The sequence below is a fragment of the Coregonus clupeaformis genome, chromosome 25 (genome assembly GCF_020615455.1).
Source record: "Coregonus clupeaformis isolate EN_2021a chromosome 25, ASM2061545v1, whole genome shotgun sequence".
Lineage (NCBI taxonomy): Eukaryota > Metazoa > Chordata > Actinopteri > Salmoniformes > Salmonidae > Coregonus > Coregonus clupeaformis.
The window spans coordinates 9077280-9104651 of NC_059216.1; the positions used below are offsets into that span (position 1 = coordinate 9077280).

General features: G+C 43.8%; 1 protein-coding gene across 1 annotated transcript; it reads left to right on the forward strand.

Annotated features, from left to right (window-relative positions):
- The first annotated feature begins 21 nt into the window (after positions 1–21).
- On the forward strand, positions 22–25718 carry LOC121539264 (zinc finger protein DPF3). Its single transcript, XM_041847626.1, has 10 exons — positions 22–88; positions 11242–11402; positions 13912–14019; positions 19031–19155; positions 19489–19584; positions 20999–21062; positions 23503–23628; positions 24099–24221; positions 24332–25141; positions 25383–25718. The coding sequence occupies exons 1-9, from the start codon at positions 57–59 to the stop codon at positions 24493–24495; spliced, it is 999 nt and encodes a 332-aa protein (XP_041703560.1). The 5' UTR covers positions 22–56; the 3' UTR covers positions 24496–25141; positions 25383–25718.
- The last annotated feature ends 1654 nt before the right edge of the window (positions 25719–27372 follow it).

Below are 27372 nucleotides of genomic sequence, written 5' to 3' on the forward strand. Positions count from 1 at the left end.
TTCGTAGGTTTCCCTCAGAACTGCAAGACGCTGATATTGCGTTACAGTATAGCAAAATGGCGGCTGTCATTCAGAACCCACTAAAAGCGTAAGTAATTTTGACAAATTGATGAAATTCTATTTTGTTACTTTATTGCCAATACTTGAATTACAAGGATCCGTCCTTTCAAGCAAGTACAAGACGCGTGCAAATTAGAAAGAATGCTGTCTTAGCATTTTGTGTATGTCTACTTGCATAATGTGCCACTGCTTTCACCAAAGTAGCTACCTACTTAGTTTTTTATTAGACATTTCTGCTTATGATTTACAGTATTCTAGCTATAATATAGGCTATGATTTGCGAATTATATATGAATTACACATTAGGCCTATAGCCTAAACATGCAAATTTATTGACTCCCATCCAGAGACGCTTTGACCGACACTTTTAATCCTACTTCAAAATTAAGCACAAAAGTGTTTCAACATGCATTGTGCTGTGACGAGGACGAGTAAAATACAATATTTCATTCATGTTGGATATTTACGTAATAACATAGACATTCCGATTCTGAGAGTCGTTTATAGTTGGTGTGAATTGTCGACATATCAACTTTGGCGCTGAGCGCAGATGTGGTCAGGACCAGGACCCGGTAGAGCAAGGGAGGGGGCATTTTACATTTGCGTGCCTTTCCTTCCGAAAGCTAAGTGACAGCAACGTGAGCCCCGGAATTTTAGTTGGAGATAGTAGGCCTATGTATTTTGTAAAGCCTGTGCCATAATTTCAGTTTTATCCTATGCTCTGTGTGCACCACTTTGAGTCCCTACAGTATTTGTCCATGACTCCATATATGTTTTGTATTTACATTTGTATTGTCAAATATATATTAGCCTATATAAGTTGAGAAAAAACAATTGTCAATTTAGAAGTTTCAAGGTAAATTTGTATGTATTGAGTGGTATTGCCACCTCTTGCATGTAAAATTTCTCAGAGAAAGACATGGCCTATTGGTAGGCCATTTCTTTGTTGCTGTCCATGTTTGGGCACAGACAGACTGTTGTTGTAGTGCAGCAGGACAGTTGAGGTATAACCAGACCTTTTGGACTGTGCAGTACAGATGGTGAGACTGTCTGGAGGTGAAGAACGAGACATTCTTTTTTAAACGGAGGAGTGGTGCAGATTAGCCTGGTCCAGGATCCTGGGCCCATCGGTCAATGTGTGTGGGCAAATTGTATTTTATTTCTGGGGGGGGCTAAATTCCTGCAATTCTACACATTTTGCTATGGGGCAAAGATAAAATGTAGCTGTTTTTAAAGCAAATTTCCTGCAATTCTACATATTTTGCCATGAGGCTGAGAGAATTTTGCATTTTTAAAGCTAATTAAAGCTAAACTATAGGTGTGTTGACTGTGATAAATGCACTGGATTATAAATAAATAATATGCCATTTAGCAGACGCTTTTATCCAAAGCGACTTACAGTCATGCGTGCATACATTTTCTTTTGTGTATGGGTGATCCCGGGGATCGAACCCACTACCTTAGCGTTACAAGCGCCGTGCTCTACCAGCTGAGCTACAGAGGACCACATTATGAGCTGTCTTGTTTGCTAAAGGTACAAATAAAGTAGGCATGGTGCATATAGCCATAGAAATACAGTGACATCCCTCAATGCGGTCATATTTGTGGCTTATTTGGGGTGTGGCTTTCAGTTAGTTATTTTTGGTCAACCATCCTATGAGAGTGAATGTCATTCCAGTTAATATGAATGTCATTCCAGTGCGCTGCTTGCTCTGAATTCTGAGGTTGTTTGCATGTTTAGGTAAAAAGACTAATGTCCTGTTTGGAACAAATAGAGAGCATATCTGCTCAATCTGAATGGGTGGGCCCAGGCCCACCTGTGCCTACGCTGCTGGGCAGAAGACCCATCTGCTCCTCAGAAGTACCCTGGCACCCCCATGGGGCCTACAGGATCAAGGGAGTGTGCTCTTGGCCTACACCCGATATTTACGTATGGATGCCATTGTTATTATATGTTCATGACTGCATAACTGAGAGGGAAGAGCTCTACCACTGACAAGCATAAAGGATAGTCTTGTTTCATCATTTCATGGCTGTGGTTCCCAGTTGGTACAATGTAGCCTACTTTGAGCATGTGCCATTTTTGTGCTAATTTCCTCCAAACCACTTTATCCTTGCATCCAACAAGATCAATCTACTCATTCTATTGTGCCTGAAGCTGCTGCTTCTTAATCTCGTAGAGAGATTTTAACATTCAAATGTGGAATGTCTCCTCGCTATAAGCTATGCTTAATGAAGTGTTTCAATCTGCTATAATTAGCCACACGTCGTTTTTCCGATTATAATTAGTCACACTTGACACTAATTGGATGTTGCGCTTGTGGACCAGTTAGAATTTTTTTGGTATCAAGAGTATTCTCATTTGAGATGAGGCTAATTTAATTAGGGAGTCTTGCTGGCTTTGTTATAGAGAAGGATGTGGTGGGTGTAGCTTAAGTGTTGCTCCTCCCACACTGTGTGTGTGTGTGTGTGTGTGTGTGTGTGTGTGTGTGTGTGTGTGTTAATTCCTGTATGCATGAGAGGGAGGTAGAGGGTGAGAAGAAGAGATGAGGAGAGGGAGAAGGGCCTCTACAAGCTACTGATAAAATGGAGCCTGTGTGTGCACAGGCCATGTGTGTTATCTTTAAAGATGACTCGGTGAACTGGCTATCTTAGCTACAGGGTCGACGTGTTCGATAGGAAATCTTGTATGACACTATGCCATTACTCTGCGGTTGGCTTTGAGTGAGTCATGCTGTATGTGTGTTGGTACTGCAGTGAGATGTAGGCCTATCGTCAGGTTTTCCTCTAGCCCTCACCCTGGCTCTGTTGGCTAATGGTTGTAATCAGGGGCCTGTTGTCAGGATGCAGTCTCTCTCTAGACCCTCCCCTCTTGCTATGCTTGCAGCTCTGACTTCCTGTAAAGCTGAGATGTACCTGCAAAACCTAAACGGATCACAAAAGGCAGCAGTTGGTGGAGAAAATGTTTATTCTGAAAAATGTGTATTGTATGCCCATTTTCAGCCTGTTGGAGAATGTAGGGCTATAACAGAGTATCAAGGTCTAGGCGACAACATTGTTTCTAACTGTAACTCCAGCCCTCATAGGCCCTAAACTATACTGAACAAAAATATAAACGCAACAATTTCAACGATTTTACTGAGTTACAATTCATATAAGGAAATTCATAAACTGAAATAAATTCATTAGGCCCTAATCTATGGATTTCACATGACTGGGCAGGGGCACAGCTATAGGTGGGCCTGGCAGGGCATAGGCCACCCACTGGGGGGCCCAGCCAATCAGAATGGGTTTTCCCCCACAAAAGGGCTTTATTACTGACAGAAATACTCCTCAGTTTCATCAGTTGTCTGGGTGGCTGGTCTCAGACAATCCCGCAGGTGAAGAAGCCGGATGTGGAGGTCCTGGGCTGGCGTGGTTACACGTGGTCTGCGGTTGTGAGGCCGATTGGACATACTGCCAAATTCTCTAAAACGACATTATGGTAGAGAAATTAACGTTCAATTCTCTGGCAACAGCTCTGGTGGACATTCCTGCAGTCAGCATGCCAATTCCATGCTCCCTCAAAACTTGAGACATCTGAGGCATTGTGTTGTGTGGCAAAACTGCACATTTTAGAGTAGCCTTTTATTTTACTCCTGAGTGGCGCAGTGGTCTAAGGCGCCGCATCGCAGTGCTAACTGTGCCACTAGAGATCCTGGTTCGAATCCAGGCTCTGTCGCAGCCGGCCGCGACCGGGAGACTCATGGGCGGCGCACAATTGGCCCAGCGTCGTCCAGGGTAGGGGAGGGAATGGCCGGCAGGGATGTAGCTCAGTTGATAGAGCATGGTGTTTGCAACGCCAGGGTTGTGGGTTCGATTCCCACGGGGGGCCAGTATAAAAAAAATAAAAAAAATATATGTATTCACTAACTGTAAGTCGCTCTGGATAAGAGCGTCTGCTAAATGACTAAAATGTAAATGTAAATGTAAATGTAATTGCACAAGGTGCATCTGTGTAATGATCATGGATTATCTTGGCAAAGGAGAAATGCTTACTAACAGGGATGTGAACAAATGTGTGCACAAAGTTTGAGAGAAATAAGCTTTTTCTGTGTATGGAACATTTCTGGGATCTTTTATTTCAGCTCAAGAAACATGGGACCAACACTTTACATGTTGTGTTTTATATTTTCATTCTGTATAAAACTCTTGGGGTTCCTCAAATGTAGTGTAAAAAGCAATGGAATTAATGTTCCAAATTAGGCTACTGCAGATCATTTGGCTTGCCTGGCCTCATGGAAACTGAGTTATCGTTCTCTATTATGCAAAATGTGTGTTCATGTAATGCTCAAACTAAGGGCTGGGCACAGACATGCGACGCCCAAACCGTTGAAAGGAGCACACTGCTAGAGGAGGCCCCAGCAGCCACAAGATTTTATTTTATTTTCCCCCTCACTCACATCTGTAAGATCGTTTTTGAGCTAGGCCTACCCTTACTGTAGCTAGGTCGCACACAGTGTATGTGTCTGGTTAGCTCTGGTATTTATTTTTACCGTTGGAACAACCTTCCAACCACTTCAATGTCACACAAAGGCGGTAAATAACAGACAGTGGGGAAAAACGTAGAGAGAGCAGAGACGTGAGTGTGAGCAGGGCCTCTCTCACCTTCTGTGCTCTCAGACGCTGAGGCTTGTCACTCATAATGAGTGTTGGAGATGTCTCTCACCTAGGCCACCGCACCTGCTGCTCAGGGCAATGCACTAGTAGGATGAATGACATACAGCAGCCTCTGAGACAGTTGACACCTCAAAACAGAGAGAGCTTTCAACATGACTTTCGCGGCTTGTTTGTTTTCTATCCTCCTGGATGTTTTTGGTCAGACACTGAAGCTTGACTGAAGTGATCTAGGTACAGCATTCAGATTCACATTACATGATAATGGGTACTGTATGTGTGGTGTAGTTTAAGCCCATTTAGGGCCTGTGTTCTTTAAGTAGGTTAGTAGCCTAATGACTGAATTGTTAACAGGTACAACGCATGTAACTGTTGTATGGCGTACAATCTTGAAACATGATTGAGGTGCTATGACATGGACCTAGTTTTGTCCCATGGAATAAATGTTGTAGATCTTAATGTTTTTCCACAAAATCCTGGACTATCGGACCACCATTTTATTACGTTTGCAATCGCAACAAATAATCTGCTCAGACCCCAACCAAGGAGCATCAAAAGTCGTGCTATAAATTCTCAGACAACACAAAAATTCCTTGATGCCCTTCCAGACTCCTTCTGCCTACCCAAGGACGTCAGAGGACAAAAATCAGTTAACCACTTAACTGAGGAACTCAATTTAACCTTGCGCAATACCCTAGATGCAGTTGCACCCCTAAAAACGAAAAACATTTGTCATAAGAAACTAGCTCCCTGGTATACAGAAAATACCCGAGCTTTGAAGCAAGCTTCCAGGAAATTGGAACGGAAATGGCGCCACACCAAACTGGAAGTCTTCCGACTAGCTTGGAAAGACAGTACCGTGCAGTACCGAAGAGCCCTCACTGCTGCTCGATCATCCTACTTTTCCAACTTAATCGAGGAAAATAAGAACAATCCAAAATTTCTTTTTGATACTGTTGCAAAGCTAACTAAAAAGCAGCATTCCCCAAGAGAGGATGGCTTTCACTTCAGCAGTAATAAATTCATGAACTTCTTTGAGGAAAAGATCATGACCATTAGAAAGCAAATTACGGACTCCTCTTTGAATCTGCGTATTCCTCCAGGGCTTAGCTGTCCTGGATCTGCACAGCTCTGCGAGGGCCTGGGATCGGGAGAGACACTTAAGTGTTTTAGTACTATATCTCTTGACACAATGATGAAAATAATCATGGCCTCTAAACCTTCAAGCTGCATACTGGATCCTATTCCTACTAAACTGCTGAAGGAGCTGCTTCCTGTGCTTGGCCCTCCTATGTTGAACATAATAAACAGCTCTCTATCCACCGGATGTGTACCAAACTCACTAAAAGTGGCAGTGATAAAGCCTCTCTTGAAAAAGCCAAACCTTGACCCGGAAAATATAAAAAACTATCGGCCTATATCGAATCTTCCATTCCTCTCAAAAATTTTAGAAAAAGCTGTTGCGCAGCAACTCACTGCCTTTCTGAAGACAAACAATGTATACGAAATGCTTCAGTCTGGTTTTAGACCCCATCATAGCACTGAGACTGCACTTGTGAAGGTGGTAAATGACCTTTTAATGGCGTCAGACCGAGGCTCTGCATCTGTCCTCGTGCTACTAGACCTTAGTGCTGCCTTTGACACTATCGATCACCACATTCTTTTGGAGAGACTGGAAACCCAAATTGGTCTACACGGACAAGTTCTGGCCTGGTTTAGATCTTACCTGTCGGAAAGATATCAGTTTGTCTCTGTGAATGGTCTGTCCTCCGACAAATCAACTGTACATTTCGGTGTTCCTCAAGGTTCCGTTTTAGGACCACTATTGTTTTCACTATATATTTTACCTCTTGGGGATGTTATTCGAAAACATAATGTTAACTTTCACTGCTATGCGGATGACACACAGCTGTACATTTCAATGAAACATGGTGAAGCCTCAAAATTGCCCTCGCTAGAAGCCTGTGTTTCAGACATAAGGAAGTGGATGGCTGAAAACTTTCTACTTTTAAACTCGGACAAAACAGAGATGCTTGTTCTAGGTCCCAAGAAACAAAGAGATCTTCTGTTAAATCTGACAATTCATCTTGATGGTTGTAAAGTCGTCTCAAATAAAACTGTGAAGGACCTCGGCGTTACTCTTGACCCTGATCTCTCTTTTGACGAACATATCAAGACTGTTTCAAGGACAGCTTTTTTCCATCTACGTAACATTGCAAAAATCAGAAATTTTCTGTCCAAAAATGATGCAGAAAAATTAATCCATGCATTTGTTACTTCTAGGTTAGACTACTGCAATGCTCTACTTTCCGGCTACCCGGATAAAGCACTAAATAAACTTCAGTTAGTGCTAAATACGGCTGCTAGAATCCTGACTAGAACCAAGAAATTTGATCATATTACTCCAGTGCTAGCTTCCCTACACTGGCTTCCTGTTAAGGCAAGGGCTGATTTCAAGGTTTTACTGTTAACCTATAAAGCGTTACATGGGCTTGCTCCTACCTATCTTTCCGAGTTGGTCCTGCCGTACATACCAATACGTACGCTACGGTCACAAGACGCAGGCCTCCTAATTGTCCCTAGAATTTCTAAGCAAACAGCGGGAGGCAGGGCTTTCTCCTATAGATCTCCATTTTTATGGAACAGTTTGCCTACCCATGTGAGAGACGCAGACTCGGTCTCAACCTTTAAGTCTTTACTGAAGACTTATCTCTTCAGTAGGTCATATGATTGAGTGTAGTCTGGCCCAGGGGTGTGAAGGTGAACGGAAAGGCTCTGGAGCAACGAACAGCCCTTGCTGTCTCTGCCAGGCCGGTTCCCCTCTCTCCACTGGGGTTCTCTGCCTCTAACCCTGTTACAGGGGCTGAGTCACTGGCTTGCTGGTGCTCTTTCATGCCGTCCCTAGGAGGGGTGCGTCACTTGAGTGGGTTGAGTTACTGACGTGATCTTCCTGTCTGGGTTGGCGCCCCCCCTTGGTTTGTGCTGTGGTGGAGACCTCTGTGGGCTATACTCGGCCTTGTCTCAGGATTGTAAGTTGGTGGTTGAGGATATCCCTCTGGTGGTGCGGGGGCTGTGCTTTGGCAGAGTGGGTGGGGTTATATCCTTCCTGTTTGGCCCTGTCCAGGGGTTTCTTCGGATGGGGCCACAGTGTCTCCGGACCGCTCCTGTCTCAGCCTCCAGTATTTATGCTGCAGTAGTTTATGTGTCGGGGGCTGGGGTTAGTTGGTTATACCTGGAGTACTTCTCCTGTCTTATCCAGTGTCCTGTGTGAATTTAAGTATGCTCTCTCTAATTCTCTCGTTCTCTCTTTCTCTCTGAGAACCTGAGCCCTAGGACCATACGTCAGGACTACCGGACATGCTGACACCTTGCTGTCCCCAGTCCGCCTGGCCTTGCTGCTATTCCAGTTTCAACTGTTCTGCCTGCGGTTACGAAACCCCTACCTGTCCCAGACCTGCTGTTTTCAACTCTTAATGATCGGCTATGAAAAGCCAACTGAGAGACCTGAGCCCTAGGACCATACGTCGGGACTACCGGCCGTGGTGACTCCTTGCTGTCCCCAGTCCGCCTGGCCTTGCTGCTATTCCAGTTTCAACTGTTCTGCCTGCGGTTATGGAACCCCTACCTGTCCCAGACCTGCTGTTTTCAACTCTTAATGATCGGCTATGAAAAGCCAACTGAGATTTATTCCTGATTATTATTTGACCATGCTTGTCACTTATGAACATTTTTGAACATCTTGGCATGGTTCTGTTATAATCTCCACCCGGCACAGCCAGAAGAGGACTGGCCACCCCTCATAGCCTGGTTCCTCTCTAGGTTTCTTCCTAGGTTTTGGCCTTTCTAGGGAGTTTTTCCTAGCCACCGTGCTTCTACACCTGCATTACTAGCTGTTTGGGGTTTTAGGCTGGGTTTCTGTAAAGCACTTCGAGATATTAGCTGATGTAAGAAGGGCTATATAAAATAAAATTGATTGATTGATTGATTGATGACATGTTAGTAATTTCTGGTTTTAGTTTGGACAGGCATAATAGTCATCATTATCATTCGTAGTCTAGTCTTGAGGTGTATTTAAAGTTCAATAAACTCTGTCACTCACTGCTCAATCTCCTTTTCAGATAGACTATTTTATATTAAACCTTAAAGCGAGCCCTTACCAGTTGGCCACTCTGCCTGTGCATAAACCCCAGTCTGTGATTTGTTCCTGTACAAATTCATGTGCTGCTCAGAGGCTAGTTTTATGAAATGCCCATGTGTGTGCTCATTGCTCTATGAAATTTCCACAAGGCAAATAATAACATTGGCATTACTATCTAGCCTACTACTCACTTGCTTTGTTCGTTTATAACACGAGGAAGGAAAACAATGCAGCCTGTTAGTTATCGTGCCATCCTTTCTGATGATTTGTCTTTAACCTCTCTGTCTCTGAGCTTCACGCACTCCGTCTCGCTCTCTCTTCTTTCTCTTCCCTCTTTCTCTCTATTTTTCCTATCCTTGCCTTGTGTACCTGGGACTGTTTACTCTTCACATCCACACTGACATGCAGCCTCATTCCAAAGAATCCTCAAACACTGTGGCTTTGTCTCTCACCGCAGCGCCTTCGTCTATGTGAGGGACAACATTCCAAGCATGTCTGTTTATCTGTTGGAAGTTGTCTAATCAGAGAGTTAGGCAGAAAGAGAGGATATGCTCGTAGGACAAGGAGGAGAGGTAGAAAGTGGATTTGGGCTTCTTTGCTTGGCCCAAGCGTGCCAATGCCTCCTCTCTTCTCACAGACATCTGTATCTCTAATTGAGACTGGGAGAGCTGCGACTACAGCGCCTCATTAAGTGTGTCTTTTCAAAATGGCTGCTTGTGCATATTCTAATTGAGAACGTGTGGTGAAAATGAATTACTGCTATATGTGTTGCCATGTTCAAGAGGCTGTCTGTGGCTGCTTTCTTATGGGTAGGCTATACCAGTGGCAGGCCCAGCTAGGTAGAACTTTACACAGGCATACGTTGCTGCGTTTTGTGTTAGATTCAGCATTTATCCTCATCTTTGTTGTTGTCAAATTAAAACCTGTCTGTGTGCTAGCGGCTCTGCTGAGATTAATTAAGCAGACTAATTAGCATATGAGCCGTGTGGCAGGGACTGAAGGTTTGAATGTGAAATCTCCTCCTCCTTTCACAGCGAATATTAACTTTTATACCCTAAGGGGCTGCCAAACTATCACTGGCATTGGAAAAAGCTCCACAAACTATAGGATCATTGAGATAATGTTAGTAGTAGTAGTGTCTGTATATCTTTATACGTTAGTCATGAGACTCTTTGAACACATTCCATATTGTGATGCCCTAGCCTATGCCCATCATCCTCCCCATTGATTCATCACCCTAAATAGAAACCAATGCTCTCTACTGTGTAGAATCAGTCATGTCCCAGCGACCCAGAGGTCATGATCAAATCAAACGTATTTATAAAGCCCTTTTTACATCAGCACATGTCACAACGTGCTTATACAGAAACCCAGCCTAAAACCCCAAACAACAAGCAATGCAGATGTAGAAGCACGGTGGCTAGGAAAAACTCCCTAGAAAGGCAAGGGCCTAAGAAGAAACCTAGAGAGGAACCAGGCTCTGAGGGGTGGCCAGTCTTCATCTGGCTGTGCTGGGTGGAGGTTAAAAGAGTACATGGCTGTTAAGGCCAGATTGTTCTTCCAGATGATGATCGGCTAGGCCAGGGATCATCAACTAGATTCAGCGGCGGGCCAACTCTTTTTATTTTTTTCTATTGAGCGGATGGTCAGGGGGTCGGAACATAATTACAAATAATTTGTAGACTGCGAATTGACCACAAGAAGCCCAAACGGATATACTATTTAACTAAAACATAATAATTTCTAACCTCACTTGGAGCTGATTTTTCTGGTGTTTTTACAGTCTTAGTCACGTTGGTTCTCCATGGTAGATCCACTCCAATCAGTGGGGGAAGAACCTGGGAATACTGGTTGTTTGATTATTTGATTGACCCTGGTGATAAACATGATTTTAAAGACTGTAATCATCATTTACATTTCTGCTGGTCGCTAGGGAACGACCCATGACCCTCCATCCCTGATTGTATGCCGACAGAGCAGTACAGAAGGTGAAGAGGTGAAAATATGCTTCCAGAATGTCGCCGATACCAACCCTGTAATGTTTACATGGTTTATAATCTGTCAGATCAGGAAAACCATTATACACGTCATTCCTCCCTCATCTTATAGTTTGTTTGGGGCTGGGTTTAGGTCTACGTGATCTACATGGCTTAATGTATATGACAGTCGCATGGAAACTTCTCTTCCCCCTGAAGATATACGGTCTGTAGTGATGTTTCCAGTGGTCTATGGTGGTCAGTGAGTCATGGCTTAAATGAATTGTCTGGTTAGCCACTAATCTGGCCATTGGGCCTATTTCAGTGTCTTTACCAGCCACGTAACCAAATGCATGTCCGTGCCAACCACGTGTGGTGTTGACCTCTGTCTGAATGGTCTCCCTGCTGCAGGTTGGGTGACCAGTTCTACAAGGATGCCATTGAGCAGTGCCGCAGCTACAATGCCCGCCTGTGTGCTGAGCGCAGCGTGCGCCTGCCCTTCCTGGACTCCCAGACCGGCGTGGCACAGAACAACTGCTACATCTGGATGGAGCGCCACCACCGCAGCCCTGGTGGGTAGAGAAGCACTACTCTGTCTGTTGGGGGATATGATGGCTGGCTCTGTGGTTTACTAAAGGGCAATTCCACGCCAACAGTGATGCTGAGACTCCGATTTTTCACTTTGAAATGTATGTCAAATAAAAACAATGATTGCGGTTTGTGCTGTCATTCTGTTATTGAAGTAAATGTGTTTTTGTTAAATGTTCAGTTGAAATTGTTTAAAGTACCGTAATTTTTGGACTATAAGCCGCGCCTTTTTCCCATTTTTCGACCCTGCGGCTTATATAACGGTGCGGCTAATCTATGGATTTTTACAGCTAACGGCCACTAGAAGACCTCCTAGGTATTAAACATTAAAACACCTGCGGCTTATAGTCCAGTGCGGCTTATATATGTACACATCATTCAATTTAGCTGCTGCGGCTTATACTCCGGTGCGCCTTATAGTGCGGAAAATACGGTAGTCCTTGTGCATACTACAGTTGTGTGGTTTGTTTAACTTTGCAATCATTGGTTTTTGTTTGACATACATTTTTTAAAGTAAAAAATCTGAGTCTCAGCATCATTCTGTTAGCGTGGAATTGCCTTAACTATCATTCAGTTGTTGAGGTTTAGTGGATAATGTCATCTGTCTAAATATGTCCCTCTGGCCACTACAGCTACAAACATGTCTATATAATGATATCCAATAGTGTTAATGTTACCTCAAGGGAGAACCCTTCAAATACAGTGCATTTGGAAAGTAATCAGACCCCTTTACTTTTCCACATTGTGTTACGTTACAGCCTTATTCTGAAATGGATTAAATTACTTTTTCCTTCATCAATCTACACACAATAACCCATACTGCCAAAGCAAAAACAGGTTTTTAGAAATCTTTGCTAATTTTATAACAAATTAAAAACCGACATGACATTTACATAAGTATTCAGACCCTTTACTCAGTTGAAGCACCTTTGGCAGCGATTACAGCCTTGAGTCTTCTTGGGTATGGCGCTACAAGCTTGGCACACTTGTATTTGGGGAGTTTCTCCCATTCTTCTCTGCAGATCCTCTCAAGCTCTGTCAGGTTTGATAGGGAGCGTCGCTGCACAGCTATTTTCAGGTCTCTCCAGAGATGTTAGATCGGGTTCAAGTCCGGGCTCTGGCTGGGCCAATCAAGGACATTCAGAGACTAGTCCCGAAGCCACTCCTGTGTTGTCTTGGCTGTGAGCTTAGGGTCGTTGTCCTGTTAGAAGGTGAACCTTCGCCCCAGTCTGATGTCCTGAGCACTCTGGAGCAGGTTTTCATCAAGGATCTCTCTGTACTTTGCTCCGTTCATCTTTCCCTCGATCCTGACTAGTCTCCCAGTCCCTGCCGCTGAAAAACATCCCCACAGCATGATGCTGCCACCACCATGCTTCACCGTAGGGATGGTGCCAGGTGTCCTCCAGACGTGACGCTTGGCATTCAGGCCAAAGAGTTCAATCTTGGTTTCATCAGACCAAAGAATCTTGTTTCTCAATGTCTGAGAGTCCTTTAGATGCCTTTTGGCAAACTCCAAGCGGGCTGTCATGTGCCTTTTACTGAGGAGTGGCTTCTGTCTGGCCACTCTACCATAAAGGCCTGATTGGTGGTGCTGCAGAGATGGTTGTCCTTCTGGAAGGTTTTCCCATCTCCACAGAGGAAGTCTGGAGCTCTGTCAGAGTGACCATCGGGTTCTTGGTCACCTCTCTAACCAAGGCCCTTCTCCCCCGATTGCTCAGTTTGGCTGTGCGGCATGCTCTAGGAAGAGTCTTGGTGGTTCCAAATTTCTTCCATTTAAGAATGATGGAGGCCACTGTGTTCTTGGGGACCTTCAATGCTGCAGAAATGTTTTGGTACCCTTCCCCAGATCTGTGCCTCGACACAATCCTGTCTCTGAGCTCTACGGGCAATTCCTTCGACCTCATGGCTTGGTTCTTGCTCTGACATGCACTGTCAACTGTGGGACCTTATATAGACCGGTGTGTGCCTTTCCAAATCATGTCCAATCAATTGAATTTACCACAGGTGGACTCCAATCAAGTTATAGAAACATCTCAAGGATGATCAATGGAAACAGGATGCACCAGAGCTCAATTTCGTGTCTCATAGCAAAGGGTCTGAATACTTATGTAAATAAGGTATTTCTGTTTATTTTATTTTATAAATTTGCAAAGATTTCTAAAAACCTGTTTTCACTTATGTTATTATGAGGTATTGTGTGTAGATTGTTGTGGAAATGTTCTTTAATCAATTTTAGAATAAGGCTGTAACGTAACAAAATGTGTTAAAAGGGAAGGCATCTGAATATTTTCCCAATGCACTGTATACAATTGTGTAAGGATATTTAGGGTCAGTAAGCAACACATTATGTATGAGGGTGGGGGGCAGTGAGATGTGAGGGGTGTATTCTTTAGTCCCTGTTCCTGTCTCTGTGTGTCTGTCTATAGCGCTTTGAGATTGTAATGAAAAGCGTAATACAAGTTTAATGTATTATTATTATTATTATTATTATAGGGGTGGCTGCAGGTCAGATGTACACATACCCCGCCCGCTGCTGGAGGAAGAAGAGACGGCTACACACTTCCATGGACCCTCGGCTGCGCCTCTGTGGCCTACAGCTAGGTAATAGAAATACCAGTGTACATCCACCTCCCCCCCTCCACTCCAGTGTCTCTGCTATGTCTCATCACCCACTCTTTTGTCTTATTACTTACGATCTGGGATCATCTAACTGAAAGCACATTATTCCATTTCAGTGTGGAAAGCAAACAGCCTGCTAGTCACTTTTTATAAAATGTAAAGTCCTCCTCTCAGTAATCCAGTAAACTTGTTTTGTGACAACTAGAACATGTAACAAAAGGAGTGGGACAGGAATCACAACACAGGGCATTTCATAAATGTTATGAAATGTCGCTGCTCCTCAGATAAGTTCCTGACCATTTACTCGCTCACTCTATCTATCACCCACTTCCATTTATTTTTAGCCGTTCACTCCTTCACTCCCACACATTAACGCGGCTGTCACACCAAATTGGTTTGGAGCGGTTTTTACGAACTCTGGTGTGTTTTACCCCTTAGTTCGGTTCGTTTGGACTGGTGTGAACACTATACGCACTCGGGAGCGCACCAAACAACGCACCGTGGTTCTCTCAAAAAGGGTGGTCTCGGTCCGATTCCATTCGTACCATGGTGCGGTTCGCTGCAGGTGAGAACGCAGTCCGAACCAAACACAGGAAAAGAACCAGAGGTGCACAGTATTATTGGTGGTTTGACTGCGAGTGTTTTGATGAAATGCACACAGTAGCCTCCCAAAACTGATATCATTTACATTTACATTTTTGTCATTTAGCAGACGCTCTTATCCAGAGCGACTTACAGGAGCAATTAGGGTTAAGTGCCTTGCTCAAGGGCACATCGACAGATTTTTCACCTAGTCGGCTATATATCTCTGAAACATTTGAGCGCATCCGATGCAGATTAGAGGAGACGAGGCTATACCGGGGATATACACATACATGACCAAAAGTATATGGACACCTGCTTGTCGAACATCTCATTCCAAAATCATGGGCATTAATATGGAGTTGGTCCCCCCTTTGCTGTTATAACAGCCTCCACTCTTCTGGAAAGGCTTTCCACTAGATGTTGGAACATTGCTGCGGGCACCTGCTTCCATTCAGCCACGAGCATTAGTGCGGTCGGGCACTGATGTTGGGCGATTAGGCCTGGCTCGCAGTCTGCGTTCCAATTCATCCCAAAGGTGTTCGATTGGGTTGAGGCCAGGGCTTTGTGCAGGCCAGTCAAGTTCTTCCCCTCCAATCTCGACAAACCATGTCTGTATGGCCCCGTGTAGCTCAGTTGGTAGAGCATGGTGTTTGCAAAGCCAGGGTTGTGGGTTCGAATTCCCACGGGGGGCCAGTATGAAAATGTATGCACTCACTAAACTGTAAGTCGCTCTGGATAAGAGCATCTGCTAAATGTAAAACAATTTAAAATAATAATACAAAAAAAAAAGAACAAAAAAACGAAATAAATAAATAAAATGTATGGACCTCGCTTTGTGCACCGGGGCATTGTCATGCTGAAACAGGAAATGGCCTTCCCAAACTGTTGCCACAAAGTTGTGGACTCCCGAGTGGCGCAGTGGTCTAAGGCACTGCATAGATGCAGTGCTAGCTGTGCCACTAGAGATCCTGGTTCGAATCCAGGCTCTGTCGTAGCCGGCCGCGACTGGGAGACCCATGGGGCGGCGCACAATTGGCCCAGCGTCGTCCAGGGTAGGGGAGGGAATGGCCGGCAGGGATGTAGCTCAGTAGAGCATGGTGTTTGCAATGCCAGGGTTGTGGGTTCGATTCCCACCTGGGGCCAGTATGAAAAACATAAAAAAATGATGTATGCACTAACTGTAAGTCGCTCTGGATAAGAGCGTCTGCTAAATGACTAAAATGTAAATGTAATGTAAGCACAGAATCGTCTAGAATGTCATTGTATGCTGTAGTGTTAAGATTTCCTTTCACTGGAACTAAGGGGCCTTGGTCCGAACTATGAAAAACAGCCCCAGACCATTATTCCTCCTCCACCAAACATTACAGTTGGCACTATGCATTGGGGCAGGTAGCGTTCTCCTGGCATCCACCAAACCCAGATTTGTCCGTCGGACTGCCAGATGGTGAAGCGTGATTCATCACTCCAGTTTCCACTGCTTCAGAGTCCAATGCCGACGAGCTTTACACCACTCCAGCATTGCGCATGGTGATGTAAGGCTTGTGTGCGGCTGCTTAGCCATGGAAACCCATTTCGTGAAGCTCCTGACGAACAGTTATTGTGCTGATGTTGCTTCCAGAAGCATGTAGCTGGGCAGAGGTAGTTAACGCTGCAGCAATCCGGAGTAAGTTGCTGGCTGTCTGACTGGCGGTGGTAGAGGGAGACTCGGGCTGCATGCAGAATCAGCTCCCTGCTACAGGCTGCCTGCTCTATTTTTAGCCTGCAGCTCCAAGGGGGGAAAGGCTGTCTAGTCGTGGAGAGTTGAAAGTCAACGTGTGCAGACACATTGGTGAGGGGCTTCGGTGTGGAAGAGCCCTCAGAGTAGCTAGCATATGGTAGTTCGCTAGTCATAGAATAACCACTGGGCTTTATTTTTTAAAACATTGAACAATATGTTGATAACTGGTAGAACAAATAAAAGAACATTTTAATTTTTTTTAATGACTTTTATTATTTCAATCCAAGTCATCTCATCTCTACAGAGCTGCTGTCTGACAAAATCACTATTTTAGTAGTTCTTCAAAGTAAACAAGGCATACTTTTATGACTGCTGAACTATCAATCACTTAGATCATGTATTTTCAGGTAGAGATGCCTCGCGAAGCAACAGCTCACCATCGTGCATTCTTCTCTCTTCAGTAGCAGACGTTAAAGAAACTGACCGGACAAGTAGATGTGCAATAGATTATGGTCATTGTAGCTAATTACCAAGTTTTATGCGCTAAACTATGTAGAATATTGGCCTGTTAGAAACTACAACTCCCTACAATATCGCACAGTTCAGGCTCGATCTGATTTTATCTCTATAGGAACTGTGCCATGTGTGGATTGGGCTCACAGAAAGAAAAAAAAAAAACGAAATGGAATTCAAATAATTGAACCAATATCCGTCAATTAGTTAGAAAATATCTGAAATTTAGATTAATCTCTCAGCACTACTTAAAGCAAACAAAATAATTTTACAATGACATCTAAACTGTTTTAAATGTAATTTGATACATGTCAGGGTTAATTTGCTCATCTATGGCCATAATATTGGGTCAAATGACATTCCATAGACATATTATTCATTACAGCTAAATATTGTAATTTATTAAATGATTTAGTTCCAAACCTACATAAACACTTTGAATCGAATTTCTGAAGCTTCTATATTGCCATAGTCTACGCACCATAGAAAGACAATGGATTTTATACAGCATACTATGATTCCCATAGTGCATTTCACTTCCCAGGGTGCAATTATCTGCCCAGGGCTGCTGGCTGGCTACTGCTAGCAAGCCCAGACATACGCGAATATATTGCTGTCAAGTGTATTTCACATTACTTTTGGGTTGTAATCATATTATAATGCTCACATGAATGTCATGCTGAATAGATGTTCATGCCATTGTCACTCAAATAATTCAAATGTAGTTGCTCGTAGAATAACGACAACGTTACAATGCAAATGTCATGGTTAAAATAGTTTTTATGTCGTTTTGGAACTAAACCTCCCTTGCACTGCACTGCTTTGTAACTCCTTTTGCTCAAAGATATTAATAACTAACCCAAGATAGTTCATCTGTATCGTTTACAGTGGGAGCAAATGAAGCATAGTGGGCAGAACAAGCAAGGAGGTAGGCAAAGCCAAGCACGAGCTAGTGAGATCCTATTGGCGCGTTGTAGAATGTATTTGCGTATTTCTGTTAGGAAACGGCTCCTCTGTGAAGTGCACTTGTGGACAAACTCAATTCAACCTTGCACTCCTAAGCAACACAATTTTTTACAACTCTGGCAAAGCGTCAAGTCTCTAAAATGTAGTGCACGGTGTTCGTAACAGATTCTAGTTTTGAGAACAGAAACATTTATTAAGATCAGATGTTTCATCAATGAGAAAATGTGTGGAATGTCGGACCAGTTTAACCTAGTTCCATCCTCTCCCACTACACCCGCGACTGGACTTCCTCTCACTACCATATTTGGTGGTGAGAAACCGTTCTAAACGAATGCTTCAGCTTTATATCCCTTGTGACGTGTCTGGGTTACCCCTTCTGTCTGTGTTTTGCTTAGTTGTTTTGGCGGGATGGTCCTCATCTGCTCTGTAATCAAAGTATTCCCATAGTTCACTTCTGCAGACAGTTTTGTCAACAAGCTGTGGGCATGGAGGTATGATGTTTTCATTAGAAGAAGCCATGCTGTCTCTCTCCTCTCGCTTGCTTCTCAAAGTGGCTCACGCTCTGTCGATTGCATGCGCAAGCGCAAGTATCCTGGCTAGCTAGTGCCCCCTTGAGAAGATTCAGACAAATTACTAGACACTCGATCCTCTTAATCCGTATATGACGTGAGACACATTTGACAGAAGTAACAAAAAAGTTTTAAAAAATTATAGTACCAAACTGTTTTTCATGTTCTAGTGCCAAAGTATTTCCAAAGTTTCGGTGTACCGTGCAACACTATCTCCACCTCTTACTACTCAGATCCTCACCTCTTATCAACTGCTGCATGTTAGCATTCAGCTCAGGGAGCGAGACTGCTAGGTGATTTTACTTGGGGAGATGAGGGTCTGTGAAGGTATGATACAAAGCTTGAGTCACGGCCGGTTGTGATACAGCCTGGAATCGAACCAGGGGGTCTGTAGTGATGCCTCAAGCACTGAGATGCAGTGCCTTAGACCGCTGCGCCACTCGGGAGCCCAATGAAGGGATTTGGCATTTATAGTGATGCTTTGTAAAAGCAAGCCATTCGTATCTTCCTGGGAAAGACTGCCTGTCAGTGTCTTTAGAGTTACTGGTATACATATCAACTTTGAATGATGTGACAGGCGGCTCCCGGGTTTGTTTTATGGTTTGTTTGATTTATTTGTGTGTGTTTGTTCCTCTGTATCCAGATGGAGGACTCACAGGCAAGGATACGCTTCCCACACAGGGCACCACGCTGGAGGCTCTTCTCAGAGGGGAGGGCCTAGACCAGAGGAACAACTCTAAGGATGAGGAGAGTCTCCTAGAAATCCAGGTGGATCCTAATGAAGTTTTATCCCAATGGCTTAAAGGGAGAGGGAGTACTCTGATCTAGGATCAGCTTACCTGACCTCTGCCATGACTATAACCAGTCTGAGCCTAATAACATAACTGCCTGGAACAGTATATAAGGGCACACTGTTATAATGCACTTTAAATATGCAAATAGCTAGTGTCAGAGGTTTATGGCCTTATCAGAGTTTATTACAACCATCTTTTCTGAACATGTTTTATTACCTAATTTTGTAGTTCCTCAGACTGAGAGTCAGGCAGTGTCTTTGACCTCCAGACGAGATTGATCTCTCTATTCACTTTTCTCCCACCACAGAGGGTGTTGGAGGCTGACGCAGCTGAAGGTGCATACCATGACGATGAGGACTATGAAGTGGACACGCCCAAAAAAAGACACAGAGGAAAAGGCAGAGTAAGTGATCCACAGAGACATACTGTTCTGTAGTAAACTGCTGCTAATGCATATGACTGCCCTAGTTCATAACTCATTCATGGATTCAGTCCACTGGTACTATCAAAGATGGTTTAGTATGAAGATATGTAGAATCTGCTTCTCCATTAGAAATCCCATTGGCTAGAAACACATAATCTAATGGTGGTTTTGCGCCAAACTGCGCATGTGCATGCCATCAAATCAAAGGCACTCTTTCGATATAAAGTTTTGACGAAAATGAAAACGTGTCAGTTTGTCACTCTCACGAGGTTGGAGTAATGACATGTTCAGCTACTTAAGACATTGGCTTGAATCTAGGTTGTGAATTTTAGAAATAGAGAAAAATGTTAACTAAGGATACATTTTCACTCATTGTCTCCTCAAACCCCGGTCTGGTCTGCCAAGTCTGCTTCGCAAGCGTTCTTGGAAGTCTCGTGATGTTGGGTCTCTGGGTTTAGAAATTCTGTGGTACTATATTTGCATCATTACCTGTGCTGCGAGCACTTCCTGTTGTCTGAATACCACTCAGTGCTAGAGACTGATCTGAAAAAATTAATTATAATATGTATTCATATTGGTACTGTAGTTTAAGTGCTCTTATATTTTAATACTGACAGAATTATATTATACACTGAGTATACCAAACATTAGGAACACCTTCCTAATATTGAGTTGCACCCCCCCTCCTCTTTTGCCCACAGAATAGTCTCAATTTGTTGGGGCATGGACTACAAGGTGTTGAACGTTTTCCACAGGGATGCTGCCCCATGTGGACTCCAGTGCTTCTCACAGTTGTGTCAAGTTGGCTGGATGTCCTTTGGGTGGTGGACCGTTCTTGATACACACAGGAAACTGTTGAGCGTGAAAAACCCAGCAGCGTTGCAGTTCTTGACACATACCAGTGCGCCTGGCACCTGCTACCATACCCCATTCATAGGCACTTAAATCTTTTGTCTTGCCCATTCACCCTCTGAATGGCACACATACACAATCCATGTCTCAACTGTCTCAAGGCTTAAATCCTTCTTTAACCTGTCTCCTCCCCTTCATCTACAATGATTGAAGTGGATTTAACAAGTGACATCAATAAGGGATCATAGCTTTCACCTGGTCAGTCTGTCATGGAAAGAGAAGGTGTTTGCTACTTTGGTTATTGATGCACTCTATTTAGTGTGCTTTATTTGCCTTTCCAAGGTGGTCTTTTATCAGTTGGACATTTTAGTTTAGTATGATATGGGCTTGTACTGTAGGTTTCTGTTTAATTTGCATGACACTTTGTTGTCATATACTTCTACTTTCAACTTCCAATGGGTCACTGAATAACTGGAGCCTCTGTAGGACTAGAGCTGTGGTGTCATTGGTCACCATGGTGATGGTGGTTTTGTCCCAACAGGGTCGGGGTTCAGGCCGCAGGAGGACAGAGATGGATGACCAGGACAAGCCATACAGCTGTAACAGTAAGTAGAAAAGTCATGAAATAATCAACCTTCCTCACATATCGGATCAATTATTATATCATCCAGTTATGAGACATTTGATCTCCACTTCAAGGGGTTGGTTTTGTTAAGGACATTCTCCTGAAGAGAGATTATGTACAACCATGCCTCAATAAGCTAGTTATTCAAAAGTTATATTGATTTCTCAGGTCTGTTCTGGAAGTCTTTCTACAAAGGGATTAGGTGCTCTCAAATGAAATCCCAAGTTCAATAACATTGGGAAATGGCAGCACTCCAAAATGTAAAAAAAAAAAAAAAAAAAGAGATCACCTCATTTTACCTTTTTATTTTCGGCTGTGCAGGCTAACGCTTTTCGGCAGTTATGCCTTCATCAGAGCACCAAGAGATGTGCCAAACCATAGTTTTTTATGCAAGTGCCTAGGTGATAATTACAGTTGGCCACACCTGTGTGAGGGTGGTGCATAGTAGTATTCAAAACATTAGTCAACAAACACAGGGACGCTGGCTCATGTTGACTCCAATGCTTCCCAGAGTTGTCAAGTTGGCTGGATGTCCTTTGGGTGGTGGACCATTCTTGATACACACAGGAAACTGTTGAGCGTGAAAAACCCAGCAGCGTTGCAGTTCTTGACACAAACCGGTGCGCCTGGCACCTACTACCATACCCCGTTCAAAGGCACTTAAATATTTTTGTCTTAAGGGCCTCCCGAGTGGCGCAGCAGTCTAAGGCACTGCATCGCAGTGCTAGAGGCGTCATTACAGATCCGGGTTCGATCCCGGGCTGTGTCGCAGCTGGCCGTGACCGGGAGACCCATGAGGCGGCGCACAATTGGCCCAGCGTCGTCCGGGTTAGGGGAGGCTTTGGCCGGCTGGGATGTCCTTATCCCATCGCGCACTAGCGACTCCTTGTGGCGGCCAGGTGCATGCACGCTAACTTCGGTCACCAGATGTACAGTGTTTCCTCCGACACGTTGGTGCGGCTGGCTTCCAGGTTAAGCGGGCAGTGTGTCAAGAAGCAGTGCGGCTTGGCAGGGCTCTCGACCTTCGCCTCTCCCGTGTCCTTACGGGAGTTGCAGCGATGGGACAAGACTCTAACTACCAATTGGATATCATGACAAGGGGTAAAAAAATATAATAATACAAAAAAAAAAATGTGTGTTGCCCATTCACCCTCTGAATGGCACACATACACAATCCATGTCTCAGTTGTCTCGAAGCTTAAAAATCCTTCTTTAACCCGTCTCCTCCCCTTCATCTACACTGATTGAAGTGGATTTAACAAGTGACATCAATAAGGGATCATAGCTTTCACCTGGATTAATCTGGTCAGTCTGTCATGGAAAGAGCAGGTGTCCTTAATGTTTTGTACACTCAGTGTATATACATAAATACATATACACAGATCAGTAGAATAAACTCGACAAATAGCATTTGGGGATTAGGTGCTGTGGTTCCCCGTGGACGGCATGTCAACAAGCTAGACCACAGGCGTTAACTCAAACTAAATGAAACCCTAACATATCAACATGATATAGATAATAGTCATTCAAATCCCCCTTGGAGAACATTTATCAGAGGCATGTGTTTCCTCATGAATGAGAAGCACAGAGAAGAGACAAGTGTTGTCACTGTACCGTCTCAAGTAGTCTAGTAGGCATACCATTTGCATGTGGAAAACCTAGGCAGGGGTATTGGATGTTCTTTTGTTGTGGTGACTCTTTCTGAGTGACACATATTCATACCAATTTCTTTCCTTTCTTTTTTTGTTTTGCTTTGTGTTTTCTCTGTTTCAGACAGATGCAAACAAAAGCATAAGTCAAAAACTGCAGCCTGCGGTATCTGGACTTGTTGCCTTTTTTACTGGTATTGTGTACTGTACATCTGTTCTCTAAACAATGAGTACATCTTGTGTGACTCTTACATTTCTCCCTCACTGTCCCTATGTTCCCACATCAGGGTTATGCTTTCTCCTGATAGTGTTCCATATTACTGAGTAGTGAGCCATTTCCCTGTATTTTCATTCCTTTCTCCAACAGATAAGCTAAGCTCCACCATTTTGATCCTATCAGTCTATTTACAGAATTCAACTTGGTTAATTTCTCAAGGCGTGTTTTGTTAGTCTACAGATATGACCTTATTTGGCAACCTTATTGGGCACACTTGAAGATGCAATAAAGCCATGTTGCAACAATAATGACATGAAGGCTTAAAGGTTGAAAACTACCTGACACTGTGTCGGTGGGTATTTGACCTAATGTTGAAATGGATCGGAATGTTTTCAGGGCAGTGACGAAAACATTGTGATGTAAGGGTCTTTTTGAATTTTCACAATCCCCAATGTGTCTAGCTCTGAAGAAAGGTGACACATAAATGCAATTTGTCTCAGACACATTCTAAGAAGGGAAGAAGTGAATGTTTTGTCTCTGTTTTGTGCTCTCAGTCTGTGGGAAGCGCTACAGGAACCGTACAGGGCTGAGTTACCACTACACCCATTCCCACCTGGCAGAAGAGAGGGGGTCCGAGTCCTCCCGATTACCCTCCACACAACGCTCCAACAGACACAAACGTAAGACACTCAAAACCATATTCAAGGCCTCTAAAATGTATCTCTTCTGGTGTCACCATCAGCAACAGGAATGTACAAAGAGTAATGTGGGTGTGTTTTTAAACGTCATTTCTATTCCTAGTATGTGATTTGCATATTTGTTCGAGCTTTGTTGCAGTCAATTAGCTAAAGTAGGGATAGCCATACCTCTGCAGGTGTAACACTGCACCAGGTTTAGGAATCCTGAGCTTACGGTTTCACCTGCACCTCATGGCTGACCACCTCCACTGGGCTCTCAACATGTGATTTCTGTCTTCAGTGCAAGTTCACTAGCTCCTTTTTAACTAACGATGCACATTAATCATTGTAAGGTCAGCCCTGTCTAATGAGGTCTTTTGAAAACATTATTTTTTCATAAATTATTAAAATGTCTGAATGCTTGGTTCAGGGCTCAGTATTTGATCCAGCCTTCTTCTGTTCATCTTCTGCAGGTCAGAAGGGCCCAGGTGGGACTGCCAGTACCAATAACTACTGTAACTTGTGCCAGTGCACCCCAGGCTCCAACAGGGGTAAATCTGGGGAGAGGGTACCCTGCTCAGTCTGCCGGCGCTCCAGTGAGTACACTGCTCTGCTACACAGCATCCAAACCATGATTATTACTAAGCTGTACTGATTTCTGTACTGTAGCTGAAATGCCATCCTCATCCTGTCATCTTGTTGCCAGCTGGCCGCCCAGAAGAGAAGGAGGACAGCAGGCCGTTTGCCGGGGCAGAGGAAATGTTTGGCACCACCTCAGAGAGCGACACGTCCACATTTCATGGCTTTGAGGACGATGAGCTTGAAGAGCCCTCGTCAAACGGCAAGGGGACGTTCAACCGATACAGATAGAGAAGAACTTACTAGGTTTAAATACTATTTTTAATATGGATAACCTCTAGCAAAAGTCTGCTGCTTCTTTTTAAATGTTTTTTGTTGTTGTGGAAAGCACAAGTGATTATTTCAGGAGAGAAATACAAGAAGTGTTATTTTATTATCTACTGAACCTTGTTTAATAATTTATGAACATGTTTTTTATATTAACTTTGAAAGCAACTGACAGCGTTTCTTGACAAGTGACTTGCTCTCCATGTGAAACGGAAGGAAGAATCATTTCTTGGATTTTTTCCCCCCGGAACAGAATAGGCAATTATGTTATGAACAAACACTGGAATGTGGATATAATTGTATTGCTCTTTTTGGGATGATTTGCCAGAGAAAATGAAATTCAATAATTTATCTGAAATTAAACAACTTAAATGATAAACTTGAGTTTGGATGAGGAATGAATGTCAACACCAACCCATCCCTCGGCTTGTTGATGTCACTGGACTCACCAGGCAGTTTGGAAAGAGGAGCCTTTAGATGACACCTCCACTGCTTCATTCTCTGGATTATAATAATGTAAAAATGAAGGAGGGAAGTGAAGGATTGACGTGTGTGGATGAAGCGGAGGGCTGGGAAGACATATCAGAAGCAGGGCATGGCTAGCTGAAAGGTAAGCACCTAGGTCCTATTCACACATTATAGTAGTACAGCGCTTTCTCATTGAAATACAAGGTGTATCCTTATTCCATCAGATCATGCTAGAGGGCTTTGCACTTTGAAGAACATTGAATGTAAAACTGCTCATGTTAATCTCGATCACCATCAACAAAGAAAGATCAAAACGACTGCTGCTGGTTTTATGCCAGCTATCTTGGAGAGGGGTGAGTCTGACCCATTTCTCTCTGTTGTAGGAGTACCATGGCATGAGGATCCAGAGGGCTGTGCAGCAAGTGAGGGGTGAGGTTCAGGACCCTCAACACTGGGCCTCAACACACCCCTCTACTGGACCTGAAGAACCTATCAGGCTGACAGTCAGACACCAAACAGCCATCCAACAGCTATCCAGCCAGCCTGCCAGCAACCACATAACCCCCTGAGACGTCATCACTGTGCCAGCCTGCGACCCAGGTGGGAAACCAGCTCTGACGGCCATGATGACCCAGTGACCTGACTGAACACATTTACATTTTAGCCATTTAGCAGACGCTCTTATCCAGAGCGACTTACAGTTAGTGATTACATATATTTTTTTTTATACTGGCCCCCCGTGGGAATCGAACCCACAACCCTGGCGTTGCAAACGCCATGCTCTATCAACTGAGCTACATCCCTGCCGGCCATTCCCTCCCCTACCCTGGACGACGCTGGGCCAATTGTGCGCTGCCCATGAGTCTCCCGGTCGCGGCCGGCTGCGACAGAGCCTGGATTCGAACCATGATCTCTAGTGGCACAGTTAGCACTGCGATGCAGTGCCTTAGACCACTGCGCCACTCAGGAGTGAACCACTCTGACCTCTAACTTCTGACCCCTGCCATAGCGACAGTGCTGAACTCCCTCCGTCACTAATACAACAAAACCTCTGGACTACTTAGACATGCTGTTTTCTTCTCTTGCTCTCTTTAATGTTTCTTGAACGGGTCAAACAAAAGTAGTTCGCTCTAATCCCTTCCATCTTCAAGGAATTGTGCTAAATTCCTTTGTTTTGAACAAAATATTGACAGATTGGTTTCATAGTGTAATTTAAGTGTATCTGCTGATTATTCTGATGTCTTCTGTTTGTTCCGGCTTTGTTGATACCTCTGTCTTTCTACAATACCTACTATTATTACTACTACTACTATTACTACTACAGTACTACTACTCAGGCGTATGATTTGTACTGCTGTTGATTGTTCTAGTCTCTGCATAATGATGCAGTCAGTATCAAGCCACTCTCCCCTGCCTGCCTCGTGATGTATTCTATTGGTCAAAAGGATAGAAATACCTGATGAGGGTGTTGACAAGGAATCAGAAAGGGCAATAGAATAAAATGGATGCCCATGGTTTAGTCATCAGACTAACACATGTCTATTTAGCCCAGCTTTAACAAACCATTGCAATAACAAAACATTCTGAACTGTGCCCAACCAAGTTCTTGGGCACATTACTCCATGTTCTCTCCTTCCTCTGACTCACTTGTCAAACACTTTTGTCCAGAATCACTTTTAAGTAACTGCCAAAATAAAGGAAACACTTGTAAATGAGAGATACAAAGTATATTGAAAGCAAGTGCTTTCTGAGTTAATTAAGCAATTAAAACATCCCATCATGCGTAGGGTGATGTATAAAAATGCCCAGTTGCCCATTCTTTTGGCTATCATGGCTAGAAGAGCTCAGTGATTTGGAAAGAGGGGTCTCAAAAGAGCATAGTGGGTTAAAAGTGTGTGGGTGTGCGTGCTTGCACTTTAATGGATGGGGATAAGAAATTGAACACTTATGGGAGATTCTGGAGCGGCGCCTGAGATAGCGTTTTACACCAACATCAACAAAGCACCAAATGATGGAATTTCTCATGGAAGAATGGTGTAGCATCCCTCCAATAGAGTTCCAGACACTTGTAGAATCTATGCCATGGGGCATTTTAGCTGTTCTGGCTCGTGGTGGCCCAACGCCCTATTAAGATAGTTTATGTTGGTGTTTCCTTTATTTTGGCAGTTACCTGTACATGGCAAGTGTACATAATGCAAGGAGATTTATGTACAATTGCAGAAGAGCTGTAAAACAATGTAATGTGACATTTTGATTTGAGTGCTATATTAGGCATAGATACTTTATGAAGTGCAAAGGGTGCTTGGGATATTGAGCCAAAAACGTGTTGGATGTACTGTATATCTGTCACATGGTCATATGAGCAAGTTGTTG

Excerpts from the sequence above, each read along its gene's own strand:
- LOC121539264 (XM_041847626.1), top strand. The coding sequence starts at position 57 with ATGGCGGCTGTCATTCAGAACCCACTAAAAGC. Across the intron at positions 14,020-19,030 it reads CCTCTGTGGCCTACAGCTAG|ATGGAGGACTCACAGGCAAG; the intron begins GTAATAGAAATA and ends CTCTGTATCCAG. Across the intron at positions 21,063-23,502 it reads CAAGCCATACAGCTGTAACA|TCTGTGGGAAGCGCTACAGG; the intron begins GTAAGTAGAAAA and ends TTGTGCTCTCAG.